The following is a 24980-nucleotide window of genomic DNA, read 5'->3' as shown; positions in this document are numbered from 1 at the left end:
CAGTGCAATGCTTAAAGACTAGAGGGTTTCGCCAAACTGGATGGTGATGTATATTTAATATAACAGTGATGTGCTGTCCACTACACCACAGAGCCTGTCACTAACTCAACTGTAAAGTGACTTACATAAAATGTGATTTTTTTTCTTGGGAATACATGCAGTGAAACTCTTCACATATTCTTTGTGTGTGTGTTTTATTTTCATTTTCCCTCCTTGATTTGTTATAGTCTGAGCAGCCCTTGATCTGTGTGGATGTCTGATGGGAAATTGCTGGCTTGCAGAGTAAGCTGTGAGCTCAGACCTCCTGTACCCATGGCTGTGCCCATTGGCCACTTTCATTCAGCAGGTTGAGCACTGCAGCATTTGACTTGTGGTTCTTGACCCATCCAGGAGTTGGCTGGCTAATGTAACTTGAAAGAGCGGCCTTCAGTCAGTCTTCCAGTGATAATCTAGCAGCAGCATAACCCTTGTTACAATGAAGGGTTGGGGTCCAGCTATGAGTCACAACTGCTGGAATGGAAACCACCTGTTACCATAATCTGTCATCTTGTCACTTTCCTCTTTTCATCCCAGTAAAGTAGGTGAAACCGCTGCCTCTAACCTCTGAAACCTGACTAGGTGGAGCCTCAGGAAATGACAGCTCATGCTGTCACAGGGCGGCTACTATTGTACCAGTTTTACTTTCTCTAAGCCATCAATATCTTCTCCCAGCTAATTTTGTCCAGGTTGAAGAGCCCCACTTCATTAGATCTTAAACTAATTAACTGATCAGGAAGTAACCAAGTTTTTTTTGTAGATGATGTTCTTGGGTAGATCCCTTTTCAACCACAAAAGCTTTAGGAGGAGTTACCTGCCCTCCGAACCCCCTGAGAGAGCAGGAGCAGCCACTGGTCCACCAGAGATACTGTATTTGTGCGCTCACTAAATGCTTTCACAGCATTTGTTTTGAATGATCAATGATTGACAACTTGCTTTTAATGGATGACAACAGTGCTTACTGTGAGTGTGTAAAAGTTATGAGTCTTCTCATTCCTTGAACGTTATTGTACGTGTAGAGGGTGACAAGAATTCAAAAGGGTAGAACTCATAAAAAGCAAAAACAAAAATTGCAGGTCTGACAGCATCTGTGGAGAGAAAGACAGAGTTAATGTTTTGAGTTTGTATGACTCTTCTCATAAAAAGCAAGTAGGATAGTAATGCAGATTTTGCAGTTTGGTGAAGATGGGTAGGTGCTTCATCTTGTCAAAGACCAGCTGATAGCACATGCATTGGATGCCTCACTGACTGCACTCATAAAAAGGACTCCTTTTTGCAATGGTGCAGACCCAGGTATCTTTCATGTGGGTCTTGATTTGTCTATGTATTTATCAGCCCTGTAATGACACTGGGTAAGAAAGTAAACAAGGAGAGGGGCAACAGGAGTCCAGTATCTCATCACTCTCCCAAAAACAGCAGCATTAAAATGCCATAGGTTTAGTTCTTTATGTTGTTTCCTGGTGAATACAGTTTGTGATCAACCAATGTCAATCAGAATGCAAGTGTTTCCTCCCCTTATGGCTACTTTTATGGGAGTGTAAGTTGAGAAATTGATTATACCATTTGGCATCATATTGAGTTGTACTTTATGGATTTTCTGTTCAAAACACCAGTTCATGTTTGCTTATGATTGTAGAACTGGTGACAGCATCCATGGCTTGCTGCTTTAATCTTGGAGTCCTTTCCAAATCTGCTCAGTGAGCATGTGTGTTTTTTGTGTACGATGTGCTTTTTTTAAAAATGTGATTTCATGTGTAATGCTTCACCGTGTTTGTACAAATCTGATGCACTTAGACATGCCTACATCTAGTGCTCTATCAGCTAGCAAGTGCGGATTGTTTAATAAAATTCACCACTCCCATTCCTTCCCACCCCAACAAACTCTCAACCTTGACACATATAGTTGTGGCATTGCTAATTTCTGCAGCTGTAATTCTGTATGGTCCCAAAATTAGAGAACAGGAGACATGTGTTTGGTGCCATTGAAACCTCACTTCATTATTTTGTGAAAGGCAATAACCCTATCTATCTCAAACGGGTTAGCATCTAAATTGTGAAGAGAGGACTTTCAGATAAAAAGCATTAAGCTCATGTACTCTGATATCCCACACTGTTGATCTCAGAACCTGTATTTTGTGAGCAATTAAGGGGAAGGAATTCTCTCACTCCCAAAAAATCCTTGCCACTTGCACATTTTGTCCAGGTTGATAATCATATCGAGTGGTCACATGGTGTCAAGACCCTGACTGGTTTAGAGACCAGCGGCACTGATGCACGACGGCAGTGAGCAAAGTAAAACCAGCCTGAAGCAAGTAATGCAATATATTAAACCACACACACTTTATTTTGTTTTTGTTTTATTCTTGTCAGATTACTTACTGGTTAAAGCTAGCCTGTAGTTCAGTCTGTTATTTAAATTCTAATATATGAGTTGCATCTGGAGTTAATTCATGTTCAGGGGCCATGTTGTGTATGTATGTGATGTTCAGCCTTTGAATATGAATAACTATTGTAAACTATAATATTTTGACTTTGTTTCCAGGCTTTTATTATATAAATTTTCTATTTGGTCAATGATTTGAACCATATTCCTCATAATTTAATGAACGTATAATACTTTCTGAATATTTGTGCTTTAGATGGAGCGGAATGATTTGAACTTTTCACGTAATGCTCAATAGTTCTGTAATTAAAGCATGTAGGGGTTGTAGGTACAAAACATCAAATCTTTCTCTTGTCTCGTTATTTGAACAGTAATTTGTGTATCACAGTTGTTACACTTTTGCCTCTGGGATAGAAAGTTGTGGTTTGAGTAGTTTGAGCTTCTGCTTTAGGCTGCTACTGCAATCCAGTACAGATGAAGTACTGCCTCGCAGGCATCTAAAAGATAACATAACACTCTTTGAAGAGCAGAGAATTAGTTCTCTTGCTGATTTGTCCCTCAAACAGCATCACCAAAAATGTTTCACATATATCTCATTGCTGATTCTGGGATCCTGCACAAGTCTCACTGCACATCAGAGCAACTGGATGTGTGTGAACCACCTTGCTGTTTCATGAAGTGCTGTATAATTCTCTATCTGGTGGCGGTGTTACAAAACGTAGACAAATGGTCCTGAGTTTTTGTGCTTTTGCATCAGTTTGTCACTTAATACAAAAACCTGTTCGGAGCTGAATAGGATCTTAACATAGAATAAAGCTCAACTGCTGGCTTATCTGGTGTGTGTACTGGTCATACACAGCACTGATGCGTGCTGTTAGCTAATTTCAACAGAAATAATAAGTCTGCATAAGAGAAGGCAAAAAATGACCTTGGTTTCCTGTTTCTGATAGATGTCTCTCAACTCCTGCTTAAACATGTGTTTATGTCAGGCAAGAGCCGGCTCAAGTTCTGTGCAATCCACTTTTGCCAAGCCACCTGCCAAGATTCATGGGGGCAGAATGGCCACTTGGGTGAAGTGCAAGAATGTTGCTGATGCCCAGGAAATCATACCTCCGTGTGAAACAACACTTCAGAGAGCATGATACAAATTCTAGGCAATAAACTACACTAGGTTAATCAAATGTAACCCTATGGGGGGGGACAATTGCAAAGATGTCACACTCCTATATCACACTAAAAGTAGTGCGACAATTGTCTTATGGTACTGGAGGTGACACAGCAGTTATTACAGGGATGGTGGCACACGGTTGTCACTCTCCCATTCTGGAAGTGATGCAGCAGCTGTCATGAGGTTCGACTGGAAATAATGGGCCAAACTTTGCTGTGGCAGGGCATCTAACAATGTCTGCCACTAGTTAGAATCAATAAAACAATAAGGAATGTGAAACTGCACTTGTAATTACTTTTCAGTGCCAAATCTCTAGAAGTAATTAACATGTATCTCATTAAAAGGGTACTTCAACTAGAATGGATAAAACTGAAATTTCTGTACCAAGTTTAATTTGAATCTATCTCACAAATATAACAACTTAAGGCTGCTCAATGCATTTCAGTGGTGAGACTTGGGGGGGGGGGGGGGGGGGGTGCACGGTCATGAGATAGTTATCAGGAATGGGAGCCCAATCATCGTGTCGCTATCATTGCAGCTGAGATCAGCTTCATTAATAGCTTCCTTGGGGTGTCCAACATGCTGACCACTTCCCCTTCTGTAAATATTGATGCAAAACACTTATTCAGCATGCCTGTTATTTTCACTGACAACAACATTCAGTTTTCAAGAGATCCACATTGCTTTTTTCCTAGTGTAATTGTAAAAGTTTTGTGTTGATTTTGATATCCCTTGCAAGTTTCTTTTCATACTTTTTGTAACTCTTACTATCTGTTTTGTCACCCTTTGCTGCATTTGCACAGATCCGGATGAATGGGAAAGATACAATCTCTTGAATTTTTGTTTGCTTTTCCTTTTTTATGGTGTGTCTTACTTCTAATTATCCATGACTCCCTTTTTTGGCAAATATGACTTCCCCTTTAGGAACATAAACTGGTTCTGTATTGCACTACATAAGAATTACATTGACAACCAATCTTAGATTGGTTAGATTAGATTGTCAGGCTCGCAGTATAGTGCATTTGTGTGTACTGGAAGCTACACATATTAATACACAGGGCCCTGTTCTTTGCAGACACAACATGTACACACATTGCACCTGTTTTTTTTTATTCATTCATGGGATGTGGGCTTCACTGGCTGGGCCAGCATTTATTGCCCATCCCTAATTGCCTTTGAGAAGGTAGTGGTGAGCTGCGTTCTTGAACCGCTGCAGTCCATGTGGTGTAAGTACACCCACAGTGCAGGGAGGGAGAGAGTTCCAGGAATTTGACCCAGCAACGGTGAAGGAATGGCAATATATTTCCAAGTCAGATGGTTAGTGACTTGGAGGGAAACCTCCAGGTGGCGGTGATCCCATTTATCTGCTGCCCTTGTACTTCTAGATGGTAGTGGTCGTGGGTTTTGAAGGTGCTGTCTAAGCAGCCTTGGTGAATTCCTGCAGTGCATCTTGTAGATGGTACACTGCTGCCACTGCGTTGGTGATGAGGGGAGTGAATGTTTGTGGATGTGGTGCCAATCAAGTGGGCTGCTTCATCCTGGACAGTGTCTAGCTTCTTGAGTGTTGTGGGAGCTGCACTCATCCAGGCAAGTGTGGAGTATTCCATCACACTCCTGACTTGTGCCTTGTAGGTGGTGGACAGGCTTTGGGGAGTCAGCAGGTGAGTTACTCATTGCAGGATTCCTAGCCTCTGACCTGCCCTTGTAGCCACAGTATCACAGTATTTATATGACTAGTCCAGTTCAGTCTCTGGTCAATGGTAACCACCCCCCCCCTCCGCCCCCGCCCCGGATGTTGATAGTGGGGGATTCAGTGATGTTAATGTCACTGAACATCAAGGGGCGATGGTTGGTTTTTCTCTTGTTGGAGATGTCATTGCCTGAGACTTGTGTGGTGCGAATGTTACTTGCCACTTGTCAGCCCAAGCCTGGCTTTTGTCCAGGTCTTGCTGCATTTGGACATGGACTGTTTCATCTAAACAAAATAAGTGACAACCATTCATTGATTCATTCCTCGGCAATGCCTTGACCAATCACAGTCAAGCTACCTGGTTTCTCTCTTCTCATACAGTATAAATTGTTGATCCCTTTACATTTGGTATTCTCAAGAATTGTCCTGATGAGTGCAAGATGAAAAGCTTTGACCAAAAATGTCTTTTTTCAGTTAAACTGTTAACTAAATCTGGCCCATTACTCATTACTAAATATAATATGGCCTGACCCTTTGTTGGTTCTCAAAAATATTGTTTCTGAAAACTATCCTGGACCCATAAAGGCAATTCACTACATTTCTGTTGTGCTGGTCTCCTTATCCCAATCTATATGAAAGTTAAAATTCTCCCATTAAAACTACTCTCTTTGCTTCATGCTTGTCTTATCTCTGCATTTATATAAGGTACCACTTCACAAATACTACCAGGAGTCTCACATAACTCCCAACACATTTTTAGATCCCCTTCTATTAAGTCTACCATGAAGCCTCCACTACTTTCATCCGTCATCATTGTTACTCCTCCCCTCCACTATTTCCATATATTTCCTGTAGACTTTGTAACATAGTATATTCAGTTCTCAGTGCTGATCGCCTTGCAGCCATGTCATACCCTCCAAATTGAATTTGTTCCGTATACTCCGTGCATTTATGTGAAGATACTTATTTGGGCGCCACACTCTAACCTGTCTTTCTCTAATATTTTACTTGTGTTTCCTATTTCTCTCAATTTAATTACTTACATCTTTTAGTTTTCTCTTTACTTCAATGCCTAAAGTATAAGTTCTTACTGTTACTCTACTCTTTTCCCTTCTGTTCGTTTTCAAACTATCATACTACCTTTTCCAATATTTTGGTATTGATTGCATCAATTACGAATATGAGGTACGTTTTCAGGAATCACGGTTTCAAAATATTTTCAGTATAATTAGATCTTCAAACAGCTGCGTGCTCTTTAATCAAGGAATTGGGACTCATTGCCCAGAAAACACATTGGCATGAACACGAAGCGATGTCCCAAAAACATGGTGTATGTAGACTTTCCAAAGACCTTTTAACAGTGCTGCATGAAAAGGTTTGTTTACAAAATCGGCAGCATACTTAAAATGTAGATGTGGATTAACTGGGTAAAGACAAGGAAGCAGAGGATAGCTACACGAGCAAGTAAGACCCATCCTGATCCTTGAATGTGGAAGGGAAACATCTGCAGCATAGGGCAGAAGTATGGTGAGGTAAGCAGGAGAGTGGGATTAGACAGGATGGGGCATTAAAGGGTGCAGGGAGAGAAGGGAAGAGAGAGATTGGGTGGAATATTGAAGAGTTAGAGTGGGAGGGTGGAAAGAGAGTGGGATTAACCTGGTGGGCATTGGAGGATGGGGTGCGAAGAGAGTGGGATGCGTTTGGCTAGATGGGGGTGCAGAGTCGGGTAACAGGTGTTTTGAGACTGAGTATAAAACATTGCTGGGTCTTTACAGGATACTGACTGCGCAGTTGAGCTGTCTCGGTTCTTTTCGTTAAAAGTCTAGACTCCAAAAAATATTTTCTCTTGCGTGACTTTCATTCCACAAATGCAACGGCCATGCACGGATTTGCGCGCAATATAAAACCACAATATTCTGCAAATACAGAGCGAGGCTACTTGCCTGTAATGTTTCCAACTGGGAAGTTTGCTGCTTGTACAGCTCCCGGTAGCATTTCAGTTCGATCCTTCCTCAAAATTACACCCTGCTGCCATTAGATGGCGCTTTCTGCCGGGAAGTTGCTCAAGTTTCTACGACGCGTTTCTTACATTTGCAACAAGTTGTGGAACCTTCAAAATTTAATGGGAACAATATAACACATGGAAACAGACTCGTCGTCCCGTTTCTAATATTTACATAGGGTTGTGACTGGACAACTATGGCTCTGTCTTTCCAAGAGTTGAGTTTTTCCTGAATGAAGCTTCAACCCCGCCTCATCAATTTTTTTTAAAAAGCGTGGGAGCAAAAACTTAGCAGCCAAAGAAAAATGTTCCAATAGTTGAAACTGACCAAATGGTAATGCAACATTTTGACTGTGCAATCTCAATCCAGTTTAAACAGAGTTAAAGCTCAAGCCAAAAATTACAAGTCCCAGCCCAAGACTTTGCAAAAAGTCGAAGCTATCAAATAAACTTTTTTAATAGATGTATTAATTAACTACTAAAACAATTCAATCCATAAATTAAATCATACTAGTGTCACAAATAAGTCATTTGATTTTTCTCGAATAATACCAGAATGCTCAGCATTTTCAATGAAGGGCGGGGTTCAGGTAGCATTTTAGTTTAGGGCGGCGCGGTGTTTGCCGGGAGGTGCGTCTGACGGGCGGCGCGGTGTTTGCCGGGAGGTGCGGCTGACGGGCGGCGCGGTGTTTGCCGGGAGGTGTGGCTGACGGGCGGCGCGGTGTTTGCCGGGAGGTGTGGCTGACGGGCGGCGCGGTGTTTGCCGGGAGGTGTGGCTGACGGGCGGCGCGGTGTTTGCCGGGAGGTTGGGGGGCGTGGTTTGGGTTGAGTGAGGGAGGTAGGGCGGGTGGCGGTTGGTGAGGATGGCGGCGGTGAGCGGATCGCTGTCGGAGCTCTCGGAAAACTTTAACAGTTCCCTGTGCCGGAAATGCTCTGGCCTGGAGCGTGCGACTGGCGCCGCTAAGTGGGTCCGACTGAATGTGGGCGGCACTCGGTTCCTCAGCACCCGCCAGACCCTGTGCCGTGACCCTAAGTCATTCTTGTACCGCCTGTGCCAAGCCGACCCCGACCTGGATTCCGACAAGGTACCGGGACCGGGTTAGGGAGGGGGGAGGGGAGAGGGGGGGGGGGGGACCGGGTTAGGGAGGAAGCAGGGTGGGTTGCGGGGTGGTGGGGGGGGTGAGTGAGGAGAGGGGTGAGTGAGGAGAGGGGTGGTGGGGGGGGTGAGTGATGAGGAGAGTGGGGGGGGTGAGTGTTGAGGAGAGTGGGGGGGGTGAGTGTTGAGGAGAGTGGGGGGGGTGAGTGTTGAGGAGAGTGGGGGGGGTGTGTGTTGAGGAGAGTGGGAGGGGGGTGAGTGTTGAGGAGAGTGGGAGGGGGGTGAGTGTTGAGGAGAGTGGGAGGGGGGTGAGTGTTGAGGAGAGTGGGAGGGGGTGAGTGTTGAGGAGAGTGGGAGGGGGTGAGTGTTGAGGAGAGTGGGAGGGGGGTGAGTGTTGAGGAGAGTGGGAGGGGGGTGAGTGTTGAGGAGAGTGGGAGGGGGTGAGTGTTGAGGAGAGTGGGAGGGGGGTGAGTGTTGAGGAGAGTGGGAGGGGGGTGAGTGTTGAGGAGAGTGGGGGGGGAGTGTTGAGAGTGGAGAGGGGGGGTTGAGGGGAGTGGGGGGTGGGGGGGGTTGAGGAGAGTGGGGGTGTGGGGGGGTTGAGGAGAGTGTGGGGGGTGGGGGGGTTGAGGAGAGTGTGGGGGGTGGGGGGGTTGAGGAGCGTGGGGGTTTGGGGGGGTGTGAGGAGCGTGGGGGTGTGGGGGGGGTGAGGAGCGTGGGGGGTGCGGGGGGTGAGGAGCGCAGGGGGGAGGAGCGTCGGGGGGTGAGGAGCGTGGGGGGGTGCGGGGGGGAGGAGCGTGGGGGGGTGCGGGGGGTGAGGAGAGTGGGGGGTTGAGGGTGAGGAGAGTGGGGGAGGGGGTGGTGTGTGAGGACGACGCTCCGGTTTGGGGTGGGGGGGGGAATAGACCGAGACACTATCTCACTTTCAGGTTGAATGTGGAAAAATTAACATTCCTCAACATGCATGTTCTCTGATCCAGAGAGAGGTGTTTGAAAAGTCTGAGAAAGGCTGACACCAAAAATCACCAGCAAAATGAGCAATTTTGTTTGTGTCTATGTGGACCACCTTTACCAGTGTATTTCAATTTATTTTGTGCTGCTTAGTGCACGTCAAGTTAATCCATTGCAGTGTATGAGCAAGCGATTCATTCAAGACCCTTAGCCTTATCATTAAAGGCGCTACAATTTCCCACCTCAAGAATACAGGAATGCTTAATCCAGTATGATTGTCTGAGGAGGAGCAGTAACAGTTGTCTGTATGGTTGATATTGAGTCAACCACCGAGAACATCGTTTTGAGAATCACAATTGTGCAGCAATTGTAAAGAGTTTTCAGCGGTGACAGGCATCAAGAACATGCAAAAGTTAAGAGGTGAGAGTAGAAATGCACCACAATTTAACTAAAGTTTATCCTAAACATTATCCATCAGATGCTGATAGGGTGTGTATTTTCTGCTGTTTATTAGCTTGTGATGGATATATATCGCTTATTTCAACAAGCATGGTGAATTATTTTGCCTAGTGCTGCAGTATGGAGACATAGTGCCCACTTAAAGTAATTTGTTTTGCGATTTTTTTGTTTTCTGATTTGAGCAAGCAGGGTGCTGGAGAAACGCCACAATCCATTAAGTTCCCTGTGCTGTCTAAGGTAGCAGACTGAAAGGCCTATTTTGATATCTGTAAGAGATATTTGTGTCAGCGGTTTCAGTTTGTTGCACAGAGAGTTCCCAAGAGAATAGAAAACTACACAGCTGGGAAGATCCCAGACCTAACCCCAGTCCTGTGCTTGCTTACTGATTTCAGGTGAGATGCTGCAGTTTTCTTTGCCACAGCAGAGAGTATTTTGCAGGTCTTTCTATGAAAGTATCTGTCGGGAAAGGTACGGGCTGAGCAAAAGGATTGCACTTGGTTCTGATGTCCCATGGCAATAGTTAATTGTTGCTCACTTTCCAGGTACAAGTCAAGGAACTCAGTGGTACTGTACTGTCAATAACCAGCCAAGCCATATTTTGTTTTGGGGTCTGATTTTCTTATAAAATGATATCACTCTTCTCGCCCATTAAGCACTATAGCTTTAACAACTGGTGTTTGTAGCTATCCTTTGGTCGGCTGTTTCCAAGCCTTTCAGCATGGTTGATGCATTGCATATATGTTGACACTCCCCTGAGCTGCCTTTTCTGGGTAGTGAGATTCCTGCAGGAAAAGGGTGCTTTCATCAAACAGTGTGCTGGCACACGGCACAGAGATAACATAGTAATAACTCCATAAGAGGTCTGACTGAGATCTCATCACAGGTATTATCTATTGCCCTGGAACTTGTGTTTTAAATGCTACCATATCTAGAAGCGTATCTGGTAGCACTTTGCTCGATTATGACAAAGAAATTGGAAACCTGAAGGGAGAAGGTTGGGCCAAAAACTCTATCAGAAAGGTGGAGCGACATGGTGGAATGGTTTTGGGCAGGAGCTCCAGAGCATTGAGGTGTAGTGACCAGAAATGGTGAAACTTTGCAGGATCACCTGAGACGAAGTTTGTTCTATTAGGAGTTGCTGTCCAGCCACTCTGCATATACTTAATACAAAAATATGGTAATCTCTCGAGGAGTAAAATACCCTTTACAAAATGTCTGTTGTATCTTTTGAAACAGACAGTTGTTTCATTCCTAAAAATAAACTATTTGCAATAAGTATTCCCTTTCTTTGACATCTTTAGATTTTGTTAGAACTCTTTGAATCATGTTGTTGTTTCTAAGCTTAGTGTGAAGCTTCGGGAATTGTTTTATTTGTTGAAATGCTTGAGGCCACAATATCAAGATCAAAGGCTCTGGTTAGTAGCCAGGCTGCATCAACGCAGGAGACCATTCAATGGAAAGCGTGTATAAACTGGCCATTATTCAGTGGGTGGTGTAGCAATGCTCAGTGTATGTCAGTTACTGGAAGTTGAGGGATAGGTATAATTACAATGGATAGGAAGGTGACAATAAATGGAGAGAGGGGAGATAAAATTAGTCTCTCTTAACCAGGATTTCATTTCAGATGAGCTGGTGTTTTAGGAATGTAGGAGACCAACTGTATCAATAGTGAACAATCTCTAAGAATTCTTCTCTGAAATTGCAGTTGGTCCTTGTGGGATCACAAGCCTTAAATATTTCTTGCGCAACCTTATGGATGAGAAGAAGAATCCAGTTTGTATATAAATTAAAATTGCTGTCACATTTTTGTCTCTGAGAACGAGTGGAAATGTTTCACTGTCTGAAATCACTCTTGCCTTACAGTTCCACTTAGCTTTTTTTACAAGATGCAAAATAATCCTTGGTCCTGAGAGCCCATGGGGGAGAACCCCGTATGTGTCGTGTAGTAGAACCATAAGCGGGTATCTGATTCTTTTAATACATGCGACAAGCAGGAAATCCTGCCTCTCTGTGAGCCGTGGAGTCTGCTGATTCCTTCCTCAATCGCCTTTGCCTCTGCTTTGAAAATGTAGTCGGTTTCTATCACGGTTTCAGGCACTTATTCAATAAGCAAAGTTTCCTTAGGCTTTCTGGGAGGCTGGGATTCTCTCTGATGTAGTTAGGAGAAAGACCTATGTTGCAATGTATTTAAGTCAATTAAAACAGAACAGTGTGGATTCTGTTGTGAAGAACATTTGGAGCAGGTAGGGTGAGAAAAAGTACTGTGGATGCTAGAAGTACTCAGGGCAGACATCACCTGTGGAGAGAGAAACAGAGTTAATGTTTCAGGTCACTTTCTGGACTCAACGTTGAGTTCAATAATTTCAGATCATAAACATTATTTGTATTTTTTCAGACTACAGGCTCTGATCATAATTCTGCTCTTGCCATTTACAACACCTCTAGATCCATCTTTTGTTTCTTTACTTCCCATTACCACCTACTTTTTCCTTGCACCATCATTCCTTTGAGCATTTAAATCACTCCTGCCTTCCACCCTATTGCAGACCTCAAAACTGTTACGTTTCTGACTTTTGCCAGTTCCGACAAAAGGTCTTCAGCTTGAAGCATTAATTCTAGTTCACTATCCACATGGTGTGACCTGTTGGGTATTTCCAACATTTTCTCTCTATTTGGGGTAAGGAAGCTTTATCCAATAGTGAGTATGATAAGCAAGCAACTGTGCACCTGCTGGCCTGAAATTAACTTGGGAGCATGCAGCCCTAGACATCTGTTACTGCATTAAACTCCTCACTAAGGCACTATTGGAAATCCATGTGGGAAAAAATACAGATGTCTGCAATCATTATTTAACTGTTACCCAGTTTTTGGGTCTCTTACCACATAGAGTAAACCGATATGTGGCCCTCCATCTACTATGAAAAGCTACTCCAACTGTTGAATTGTACTCTGACTTGAACACTGGAATGTGTGTTGTAACTGAACTGCACCTAGTTGGTGCTCTGTCAAAGGTTTCTAGTTCTGTCGTCAAGCTGTTTGCCTCTCCCAGAATATAATTCGTTGCTGCCAGCGTTTTGGTGGAGAGGAGAGGGAAACAATGCCTATAAAGCTTGTGGCAAAGCACTTGAAAGGTTGTTATAGAGCTGGTACTAATTTTAAGCACTTCGATTTGGAAGCTTCTAACTAATGCTCCATCTTGATTTGTAGGAGGTTTTACATTGAAATATTGCTAATTGCTTTGAACTTCAAAAATAACTTGTTCTTTTATTTCAATAGCTCCTATCTATGAAATTCTATACCACTAAGCACAAGGAGAGCCTGATCTCGAATAATAGGGGAGAGATAGAAAGGATGCAGCCAAATTGAGGGGTCCAGTAAGCAGAAGAATGGAGACAGGGTGACTGTGTTTTTGGAGCCCTGAGGTAATCTGAACCAAGCTCTGATCTAATTTGTTGAGATTGGCCTGAGTTTTGAGAAGGCAGTTTTCAAATTACCTCTAGTTTTTCTAAAATATAAAGTACTGCTTTTATGATATGTGAAGAATGACCTCTGAGAATGCCCCCTGAAAGCGCATGGAAACTTGGAGACAGAGAAGGGACAGCCTCTGAAGAGGCTGAACACAGCGGTGCAAATGATAGGATGGGGTGATAGAAGCTACTAAGATCCATTTGTACGACAACAGTGCCTTGCTCTCTATCAAGTAAAGTACAGTCATTTTGTAAGCTGACAGGGGTTGGAGGTTTTTTCTTCTCGGCATGTTTGGTATATCAGCACACAGCATCAGTCTAAGCTGACAGTTTGAAAGGTATCCCCTTTAAAGGCTGTTGAAACAGAGTACAGGTAAAGCAGCCCCTGGCGGCATTCCGTAGAGATCGTTCCGTCCGTGACACCCTGGTCCACTCCTCCATCACCCCCTACTCCTCAACCCCCACCTATGGCACCTCCCCATGCAAACGCAAAATATGCAACACCTGCCCCTTCACTTCCTCTCTCCTCACCGTCCAAGGGCCTAAACACTCCTTTCAAGTGAAGCAGCATTTCACTTGCATTTCCCCCAACTTAGTCTACTGCATTCGTTGCTCCCAATGCGGTTTCCTCTACATTGGAGAGACCAAACGCAGATTGGGCGACCGCTTTGCAGAACACCTTCGGTCTGTCCACAAGCATGACCCAGACCTCCCTGTCACTTGCCATTTTAACACTCCACCCTGCTCTCTTGCCCACATGTCTGTCCTTGGCTTGCTGCATTGTTCCAGTGAAGCTCAACGCAAACTGGAGGAACAGCACCTCATCTTCCGACTAGGCACTTTACAGCCTTCCGGACTGAATATTGAGTTCAATAACTTTAGATCTTGAACTCCCTCCTCCGTCCCCACCCCCTTTCCGTTTCTTCCCCCTCCCTTTTGTTTTTTCCAATAATTTATATAGATTTTTCTTTTCCCACCTACTTCCATTATTTTTAAATGTATTCCACACATGGTTTATTTCACCCCACCTCCACTAGAGCTACCTTGCTCGTCCTGCTCTCCAATCTTAATTAGCACATTCTTTTAGATAATATCACCACCTTCAACACCTCTTTGTTCTTTTGTCTGTGACATCTTTTGGTTATCTGCTCCTATCACTGCTTGCTTGTCCCAACAACCCCCCCCCCCCCCCACCACCCTTAAACCAGCTTATATTTCACCCGTTTCGTATTTCTACTAGTTCTGTTGAAGGGTCATGAGGACTCAAAACGTCAACTTTGTTCTTCTCCGCCGATGCTGCCAGACCTGCTGAGTTTTTCCAGGTATTTCTGTTTTTGTTTTGTTTCTTACCTGTCAACAACCAGTTGGGAAAAATCTCCCAAGAAGAATGTGTTAACACGGGTGCGCCAGGAGCAGGGATAGTTTTAGTATCAATACTAAGTGAACTTGTTTATATAGCATATTGTGAGACAGTGGCATGAATCTTTGCCATTCCCATTGTCGGAAACAACATAGAGAGCTGAACACAGGAACAAAAGTGTCCATCAGAGTCCTAAAGACATGTGATGCTTTTCTTGTGAGGGAAACAATAAAACTGTGGTAACCACGAAGCTATTGTGATTTTAAAATGTACAATACCACCTTGTAAGTGACATACCAACATATATATGTTATGTTTATTTATACACAGTATATGTGGAACATTACCACCAGTTATCACAAAATGCTGCCTGCGTGGCCGGGGTTAACCCACCAGGTTTAATTAAGCACCTTTTTAGAGTTCTTTACGTTAACAGGACCTTTCCAAGTGCAGACAGTTGTGTAGTGAATATCAGATGACTGGGACTGCATTACAGTGTTGTGAGACTGCTGAGCAAGGGTATTTCCAATGGCAGCTACAAAAGTTTCCATTACTATATTTTCATTGTAGTGCATTGGGTTAGAACTCAGTCAGATAAGCATTTGCCAACCTTTTGAAATATTGTCACTGAGCTCTGTAATGGTGGTTGCAGCTACACATTAATGGGTTTTTGCAAGTAATACACAGCCGTGAGTGTGTGAAATATTCGTACTTAACAGCTGTGAAAAGGCACCCAGCAGTGTAGTTAGGTCATAGATTTCTTTTTAGAGAAAACGCAGCTGGTCAGTCAGCATCTGAAGAGAACAGGCAAATTATGTTTAGGCTGCAGCCCTTAATTAGAACTGAAGAAATGAAAGATGTAGAAGCATTTTAATAAAATCAAAACTTAAGAGCACAGGAGAGAAGTGAAGAAATAAGCAACGTCGGTAGAATGCCCTGGTACCTTGCTTCAGGCAATGGAAAGAATCATTAAAGCCATTAGGAAAACAAAGATTGTGTAAATAGCTACAGCACTGGCAGGCAGGAAGAGACAGAAGCTCAAAGACATGAAAGCTTGTAGATCGATTCTGCAATTAAAACGTCAAATGCTGCTAAATAGGATAAGGTCCACTGTGTGCCAGGGGAGTGAAAGCAGACTTATATCAATGGAACTGACCCCCAGCCAGCTGTGTTCTCTGATGGCGTTTCCTCCACAAGTCTTAGCTAGTCTCAGACGGACCTATCATATCTTCAGTCTATTTTTTTGGCTGGCGAAGAACAATGGGCAGAATAGACTCTTTCTGTGCCATAACTTTTCTATGGTTCTGTGGTTCCACTGTAAAGGAAATAGAGTCTGTGGTTAAGGGCCTAAATTGCTAAAGTCAGTGCTCAGACCAGAGGGAGCTTGTTGAGCTTCTGTTAACCTCTGCATGGCTGAAAATGGAGTAGCCAGAATGGGAATGGGGCAGCAACATGGCTTCACATGGATAGATTGGAGGAGTTTACAGAACAGGCGCGCCAACATAGGTAAGATCGTCCTGTGAAGAACCCCTTCACAATCTTCAAGCATCAGCAGACTATTTCCCTCCAGATTGCAAGGGAAATATTTCTATATCTTACATGTAAGCAGCGTTTACAGCACCGGGCAGTGGAATGGGAGAAAATTAATGGAAAGGCGTTGCATTATCTCTGCTTGCATGGGTAGTCTCGCGGGGTAAACTAAGTGTCATGGGATTGTTTGGTTTTTGTTATAAATTTTGGAAGTTATTTGGCAAATACGAAGGCTGGTGGATGGAAGGTGAGAATGAAAGGACGCTTGCAGATGGATTCAGGAGCGAAAGGCTGAATATATATTAACAAGGTTGAAATAGTGGTGGAAGTAATTCAAGATCAAAGGGTATTAAAAATTAAATAACACTGGTTGAAGTGCAGTTTTTGGTACAAGGAGGCCTGCTGATGCTTGAAGATTGTGAAGCGGTACTTAGCTTGACTCTGAATCTAAACATGTATTCTGCTCACTTAACTAAACTCTCTGGGACATCCCGGGTTACTGAGCACCAAAACACATCTTTAGCCTCTTTCTAACAATTTTGATTTTTGCGAGTGCAATATTCCTGATGGCTCAGGGCAACGAAGGTTGACCAAGGCTGTTTGAAGCTACTGAAAAAAAAGAAAATGCTGGAAAAACTCAGGTCTGGCAGCATCTGTGGAGGGAGAAACAGAGCTAACATTTTGAGTCTGTATGACTCTTCTGAGCTAAAGAGAAGTAGAAATGTAATGGATTTTGTACTGTTTAAGAGGGGATGGAGCAAAATAGAAGGTCAGAGGTAGGTGGGAGTTCAGGAGAGATTGACAAAGTTGTAATGTACAGAAGACAAAGAGAGTGGTAATGGTAGTGTTAAAGACTAAAGGAGGGGCTGATAGTAGCATAAAGGTAAGATAGAATGTGTTAATAGCAGAGCAAGGGTCTGTACTTTGTGAAATCACGACAGAAACAAGTGACAGCCCTGTGGGGGTAGGGGTGTTGGGGAAAAGGATAAATAAATGGAAAAAAATGAATAAATAAAAATTGTGTTAAAAAGGGGTAAAGATGGAGGTGAGAGTCAATGGTCTGAGATTGTAGAACTGAATGTTAAGTTCGGAAAGCTGTAAAAGTGCCTAATCGGAAGATGAGGTGATGGTCCCCCAGTTTGCGTTGGGCTTCACTGGAACTTTGCAGCTGGCCAAGGACGGACATTTGGGCATGAGAGCAGGATGGTCTGTTGAAATGGCAAGCAACAGGAAGGCCTAGGTCATGCTTGCGGACTAAGCGAAGGTGTCCGTAAAGTGATCACCAGTCTGCGTTTAGTCTCCCCAGTGTAGAGGACACCGCATTGGGTGCAGCGAATACAGTAGACCAAATTGCAAGGGTGCAAGTGAGGCGCTGCTTCACCCGATAGGAGCGTTTGGGGCCTTGGACTGTGAGGAGGGAGGAGGTAGAGGGGCAGGTGTTGCATCTTCTGTGATTACATGGGAAAGGGATGAGGTTAGGGGCGTTGGAGGAGTGGACCAAGGTGTCAAGGACGGACACGGTCCCTACAGAATGCTGACGGGGAGGTGAGGGGATGATGTGTTTGGTGGTGGCATCATGCTGGAGTTGGTGGAAATGGCGCAGGATGATCCTTTTAAGTGCAGAGGCTTGTGGGGTGAAATGTGGGGACAAGATGGGCCCTATCATGGAGTCAGTGGGCTTGTAATGAATATTGGTCGACAATCTATCACCAGAAATGAAGACAGAAGTCAGGTAAGGAAGGTGTCGGAGATGGACCTTGAGAAGGTGAGAAAGGGGTGTAAATTGGAAGCAAAAATTGATAAATTTTTCCAGGTCCAGACGAAGGCATGATGCAGTACCAATACAGACATCGATGTACTGAAAAAGAGTTGTGGCAATGCATTCTGCTGTCTTACCTTTATGACAGTACCGCTTCATGCTCCAGATGAGAGCATGAAGCAGCACTGATACAGTCATCGATGCAGTACCGAAAAAAAAAGAGTTATGGGAGAGCTGAGTAGGACTGGAACAAGGAATGTTCCATGTTCCCCACAATAAGACAGGTATAACTCTGAAAAGAGGCCCAAACAATCCCCATCCACCACCGCTCCTCCATCTGGCTGAACTTGTTCTCTCATTGTACAGTTTCTCCTTTACGTTGTTTCACTTCGATTAAAAGGTTGTGGCTATGGGCACCTGCATGGGCCCCAGTTATGCCTGTCTTTTAGTGAGGTATGTGGAACATTTCCTAGTTCCAGTCCTACTCAGGCCCCTTCCCACAACTCTCCTTTTTTCGGTGCAATCGATGACACAATCAGTACCACTTCATGCCCTCGTCTGGACCCGGAAAAATTTATCGATTTTTGCTTCCAATTTCCACCCCTCTCTCACCTTCACGTGATCCATCTCTGACACTTCCCTTCCCTTCCTTGACCTCTCTGTCTCAATTTCTGGTGATATTGTCTACCAATATTCATTACAAACCCACAAATCCCTACCTCAATTACAGCTTCTCATACCACCCTAGGACTCCATCCTATTCTCCCAGCTTTTCCACTTCTGTCGCATCTGTTCTGATTATGCTACCTTCCAAAATGGCACTTCTGACATGTCTTCCTTTTCTTTAACCGAGGGTCCCCCGCCCCCACTGTGGTTGACAGGGCCCTCAATTGTGTCCAACCCATCTCCTGCACTTCTGCCCTCATCCCTCTCCCTCCCTGAGCCATGATAGGGCCCATTTTGTCCTCATTTTTCACCTCACCAGCCTCCGCATTCAAAGGATCATCCTGCGCCATTTCTGCCAACTCCAGCATGATGCCACTACCAAACACATCTTCCCCTCACCACACCCCCCTCAACCTGCCCCATTACTTTCTCCCTCCTTCGCTAGCACCTCCTTCAATTTCGCCTGCTGTGTTCGCTGCTCCCAATGCGGTCTCCTTTACACTGGGAAGACTAAATGCAGACTGGGTGACTGCTTTGTGAAAGACCTTCACTCAGTTTGCAAGCATGACCCAGACTTTCCTGTTGCTTGCCATTTCAACAGACCATCATACCCTCGTGCCCACATGCCCATCCTTGACATGCTGCAATGTTCCAGTGAAGCCCAACACAGACTGGAGGAACAGCACCTCACCCTCCGATTAGGCACTTTACAGCCTTCCGGACTCAACATTGTTCGTGGTCTGAAGCTGTTGAACTCACTTTCATCCTCCTTTACCCATTTTTAAATACAATTTTTAAACTTTTATTTATTTTTTCCCTATTTTTTTAAATTCCATTTTAATTTATTTTTTATCCTTTCTTATCGTCTTCCCCCCACCCCGGGCCACCTGTCACTTGTTCTTATGTTTTGCTTTCACAGAGCATTGACCTTTGTTCTGCTATCAACACATTCTGCTATCTTACCATTTTGCCACTATCAGCACCTTCTTTAAGTCTGAACACTACCATTAACACTCCCTTTGTCTTGTATCCATGACACCTTTGTCAGTTTCTCCTGAGCTCCCACCTATCCCTGACCACCCCCTCTTAAACAATATAAAATCCATCACATTTCGACTTCTGTTTAGCTCTGAAGAAGAGCCATGCAGGCTCGAAACCTTAACTCTGTTTCTGTCTCCACAGATGCTGCCAGACCTGCTGAGTTTTTCCAACATTTTGTTTTTATTTCAGATTTCCAGCATCTGCAGTATTTTGTTTTCATCTTAGTGTTGAAAGTTGCTACTTGCTTGGGTATAGGTTTGATGGGAATTTTTAGTTGTGGAACCTTGCTGAAACACTTTGGACAACAACTGCAGTCGAGCTGCAGAGAGGTTTTGAATTTTATATATAAAATTGTTCACAATGTTGGTGGATAAGGGCAACCAAGATCTGCTATCACGTGACTCTCCTTTTAAAAATTTTTGGCGTTCATAGCATAATTCCTCTTTTGTAATCTTTAGCTCAGCTGATTTTGATTTTGCTGCTTTGCTTGTCACAGATATTTTTGGAGTTTTTAGCTCCCTGTCCCTATGGCCTCCCTCTGTCAGTTTGGCTTTCTCCACTGTGAGCTCTTGCCTTTCCTCACCCAACAGTGTCAACTGTTGGTGTTTTAGTGTTCCCACTTTAATCAGTGATTTCTGTCGCATGCAAGTATGTGCATTCTGGGTGAGACCAAAATTAGGTTTACTTCTGATACCTTCTGCAATCAAATAGCTGCCTTCTGTCTAGATTCCTTTGAAGAATGTCACTTGAAGCACTGGAACAGACTGACATATGTAAATACTGGCTTTAATAAAGCTAATTGTTGTGATCAGCAAGGTAGAAATCTTATTTAGGTTTAATTAAATTACACCTCAAATCCTGAAAATAAAGTGTTTCATCTGAGATGTGGCTAGACGCAAAACTTAAAGCCCTCAATTTGAGGGTTTGTGGTTCAGTTCAATCTTCCTGCATTTATCCAAATAGATGTATCCAAACAGGCCTTCATCCATTAAAAGAGGCAGATCTATCACTGGCAGGTTACAGCATCTGTACACAATGCACCAGCACTCTGGCCCACTTATTCTGAAAGAGTTCTTGGTCAGTGTTTTGTATCATAGCAGCCAGATCTTTGTAGATAACTATAATCTGAGTGGGAAGAGAAATTTACAACTAATTTAGCAGTCGAAGCCGCAAATTAGTTTGGACACAACTATTCATTTTTCTATTCATCCATGGAATGTTGGTGTGTCTGGCAATGCCAGCAATTATTGCACACGCCTAATTGGTTTTGAGAAGATGACAGTGAGCCACTGAATTGATTCATTGCAGTCTGTGTGGTGAAAGTGTCCCTACAGTACTGTTAGGTAGGGAGTTGCAGGACTTTGACCTTGCATTGAAGGAACAGTGATATATTTCCAAGTCAGGATTCGGTATGGCTTGAAGGGGAACTTGCAAGTGGTGGTGTTCCCATGTGCCTGCTGTCTTTGTTCTTCTAGGTAGTAGAGGTTGTGGGTTTGGGCGATGCTGTTGAAGCCTTGCTAAGTTGGCAAAGTGCATCTTGTACAAAAACAAAAATATCTGGAAAAACTCAGCAGGTCTGACAGCATCTGCGGAGAGGGATACAGTTGATGTTTCGAGTCCGTATGACCCTTCATCAGAACTAAGACATATAGAAATGAGATGAAATATAAGCTGGTAGAGGGGGGTGGGTGGAACAGGTAGAGCTCGATAGGGGGCCAGTGATAGGTGGAGGCCAAGAAGAGACTGCCAAAGATGTCATAGACAAAAGGACAAAGGGGTGTTGACGGTGGTGATATTATCTAAAGAAAGGAGTCGACGTTTCGAGTCCACATGACCCTTCAACAGAACTGAGTGTAGTTAGGAGAGGGGTGAAATATAAGCTGGTTTAAGGTGGGGGGGCGGGGGGAGAGAAGTTGAGGGTGGGGTGGTTGTAGGGACAAGCAAGCAGTGATAGGAGCAGATAATCAAAAGATGTCACAGACAAAAGGATCAAAGAGGTGTTGAAGGTGGTGATATTATCTAAGAAAAGTGCTAATTAAGAATGGATGGCAGGACACTCAAGGTACAGCTCTAGTGGGGGTGGGGTGGAAAGACTGACAAGGTATTAGTTGTAGATTTAAAAATAATGGAAATAAGTGGGAAAAGAAAAATCTATATAAATTATTGAAAAAAACAAAAGGGAGGGGGAAGAAACGGGGTGGGGATGGGGGGAGGGGGAGTTTAAGATCTAAAGTTGTTGAATTCAATATTCAACCCGGAAGGCTGTAAAGTGCCTAGTCGGAAGATGAGGTGCTGTTCCTCCAGTTTGCGTTGGGCTTCACTGGAACAATGCAGCAAGCCAAGGACAGACATGTGGGCAAGAGAGCATGGTGGAATATTGAATTCAACTTTAAATCTTAAACTCCCTCTCCCCATCCCCACCCCGTTTCTTCCCCCTCCCTTTTGTTTTTTTCAATAATTTATATAGATTTTTCTTTTCCCACCTATTTCCATTATTTTTAAATCTACAACTAATACCTTGTCAGTCTTTCCACCCCACCCCCACTAGAGCTGTATCTTGAGTGTCCTGCCATCCATTCTTAATTAGCACTTTTCTTAGATAATATCACCACCTTCAACACCTCTTTGATCCTTTTGTCTGTGACATCTTTTGATTATCTGCTCCTATCACTGCTTGCTTGTCCCTACAACCACCCCACCCTCAACTTCTCTCCCCCCGCCCCCCCACCTTAAACCAGCTTATATTTCACCCCTCTCCTATCTACACTCAATTCTGTTGAAGGGTCATGTGGATTCGAAACGTCGACTCTTTTCTTCTCCACCGATGCTGCCAGACCTGCTGAGTTTTTCCAGGTAATTCTGTTTTTGTTTTGGATTTCCAGCATCCGCAGTAGTTTTTTGTTGATATTATCTAAAGGATGTGCTAATGGGGACATTAAGGGTAGAAAGCAGGACGGGCAAGTGGGAGATGGCCCTAGCGGGGGTTGGGTGGGGGGAAGGGATCAAAATGGGCTAAAAGGTGGAGATGAAACAATAGATCAAAATAAATTTTAAAATAGGGAAAAGAAAAATATATTTGTAAAAAAAATTATATAAATTATTGGAAAAAAGGGGGTGGGGATGGAGAAGAGAGTTCATGATCTGAAATTGTTGAACTCAATATTAAGTCCGGAAAGCTGTAGAGTGCCTAGTCAGAAGATGAGGTGCTGTTCCTCCAGTTTGCGTTGAGCTTCACTGGAAAATTGCAGCAGGCCAAGGACGGACATGTGGGCATGAGAGCAGGATGGTGTGTTGAAATGGCAAGCGACAGGGAGGTCTGGGTCATGCTTGCGGACAGACCGAAGTCACCCAGTCTGCGTTTGGTCTCTCCAATGTAGAGGAGACCGCATTGGGAGCAGCGAATGCAGTCGACTAAATTGAGGGAAGTGCAAGTGAAGCGCTGCTTCACTTGGAAGGAGTGTTTGGGCCCTTGGACGGTGAGGAGGGGGGAAGTAAAGGGCAGGTGTCGCACCTTCTGCGGTTGCATGGGAAGGTGCTGTGGGAGGGGGTTGAGATGTAGGGGGTGATGGAGGAGTGGACCAGGGTGTCCCGGAGGGAACGATCCCTGCAGAAAGCCGCTGGGAGATGAAGGGAAGATGTGTTTGGTGGTGGCATCATGCTGTAGTTGGCAGAAATGACGAAGGATGATCCTTTGAACGCGGAGGCTGGTGAGGTGATGTGAGGACAAGGGGGACCCTATCATGGTTCTGGGAGGGAGAGGAAGGTATGAGGGCGGATGCGCGGGAGATGGGCCGGCCACGGTTGAGGGCCCTGTCAACCACCGTGGGTGGAAAACCTTGGTTAAGGAAGAAGGAATACATGTCAGAGGAACTGTTTTGGAAAGTGGCATCATCAGAACAGATGCGACGGAGGTGAAGGAACTGAGAGAATGGGATAGAGTCCTTACAGGAAGCGGGGTGTGAGGAGCTGTAGTCGAGGTAGCTGTGGGAGTTGGTAGGCTTGTAATGAATATTGGTGGACAGTCTATCACCATAAATTGAGACTGAGTTCAAGGAAGGGAAGTGTCAGTGATGGACCATGTGAAAATGATGGAGGGGTGGACCTTGTAGATGGTGCATGCTGGAGCCATGGTGCTCTAGTGGAGGGAGTGAGTGTTTAAGGTGGTGGATACGTGCTGATCCCGTGGGCTGTATTTGTATTGTTCCTGGTGGTGTTGAACTTGTGTATTGTTGGATCTGCACTCATCCAGGCAAATGGGAGTGTATTCTATCACACTCCTGACTTGTGCTTGTAGATGGTGGAAAGTCAGGAGGTGGGTTGCTCTGCAGAATACCCAGCCTATGACTTGCTCTTATGGCTACAGTATTTATGTGACTGGTCCAGCTAAGTTTCTGGTCAATGCTAAGTCCTAGGATGTTAATGGTGGGGAATTCAATGATAATAGAATTGAATGTCATGGGGAGGTGGAGAGAATTTCTCTTGTAAGGATGGTCATTTTATGGCATTTGTGTGACAAAAGCCCAAGCTTACATGGTATTTAGGTTTGCTGCATGCAGACACAGACCATTTCATTACCTGAGAAGTTGAATAGAACTGAAAACTGCAATCAGCAGCGAACCTCCCCACTTCTAACCTTATGATGGAGGGAAGGTTGTTGATGAAGCAACTGAAGATGGTTGACCCCAGTACACTGTCCTGAGGAACTCCTGCAGGTGGGGATAAGATGACTTGCCTCCAATAGCCATCTTCTTCATGCTAGGTATGATTCCAGCCAGTGGAGAGTTTTCTCCCTGATTCCCATTGACTTCAGTTTTACTGGGCTCCATGTGTCACCCTATGCCAAATGCTGCCTTGATGTCAAGAGCACTCACGCTTGCATCACATCTGGAACTCAGCTCTTTTGTCCACTTTTGGACCAAGGCAGGAATGAGGTCAGGAGCCATGTAGTCCTGGCAGAGCCTGCATGGTCCTGGCAGAACCCGAGCAGTGCATCAGTGTGCAGGTTATTGCTGAGTAAGTGCTGCTTAATTACACTATCAATGACACCTTCCATCACTTCATTGCTGACTCAGAGTAGGCTGATGTGCAGCAATTGGCCAGATTGATTTTGTCCTGCTTTTTGTAGAAAGGACATACCTGGGCAATTTTCGGCTTTGTGGGGTAGGTGCCAGTGTTGTAGATGTGCTAGAATAACTTGGTTAGAGGCGAGACTTCTTCTGGAGCGCAGTCTTCAGCACTACAGCCAGGGTATTAACCTATGGCCTATGCTGTATTCAGTGCACTCAGCGTTTCTTGATATCATGTGGAGTGAATCATACTGGCTGAAGATTGATGATAGGGACCTCATGAGGAAGCTGAGACGGATCATCCAATTA

At 44.3% G+C, this 24980-nt stretch overlaps 1 protein-coding gene across 2 annotated transcripts in view; it reads left to right on the top strand.

The window, feature by feature from the left end:
* Nucleotides 1-8089: 8089 nt before the first annotated feature.
* LOC144690681 (BTB/POZ domain-containing protein KCTD5-like) overlaps nucleotides 8090-24980 on the top strand; it is a 77507-nt gene continuing 60616 nt past the window's right edge. Inside the window, exon 1 of one of the 2 annotated variants that reach the window (XM_078558424.1) lies at nucleotides 8090-8364. In XM_078558424.1, coding sequence (XP_078414550.1) covers nucleotides 8143-8364 — 222 coding nt within the window. In that variant the 5' untranslated portion in view covers nucleotides 8090-8142. The remainder of the gene's footprint in view (nucleotides 8365-24980) is intronic. The other variant, XM_078558425.1, reaches the window with a different exon arrangement.

Source organism: Cetorhinus maximus, chromosome 15 (assembly GCF_964194155.1).
Source record: "Cetorhinus maximus chromosome 15, sCetMax3.hap1.1, whole genome shotgun sequence".
Classification (NCBI taxonomy): domain Eukaryota; kingdom Metazoa; phylum Chordata; class Chondrichthyes; order Lamniformes; family Cetorhinidae; genus Cetorhinus; species Cetorhinus maximus.
Note: the sequence above shows the minus strand (reverse complement) of the source record. Positions and strands in the feature narration are given on the sequence as shown.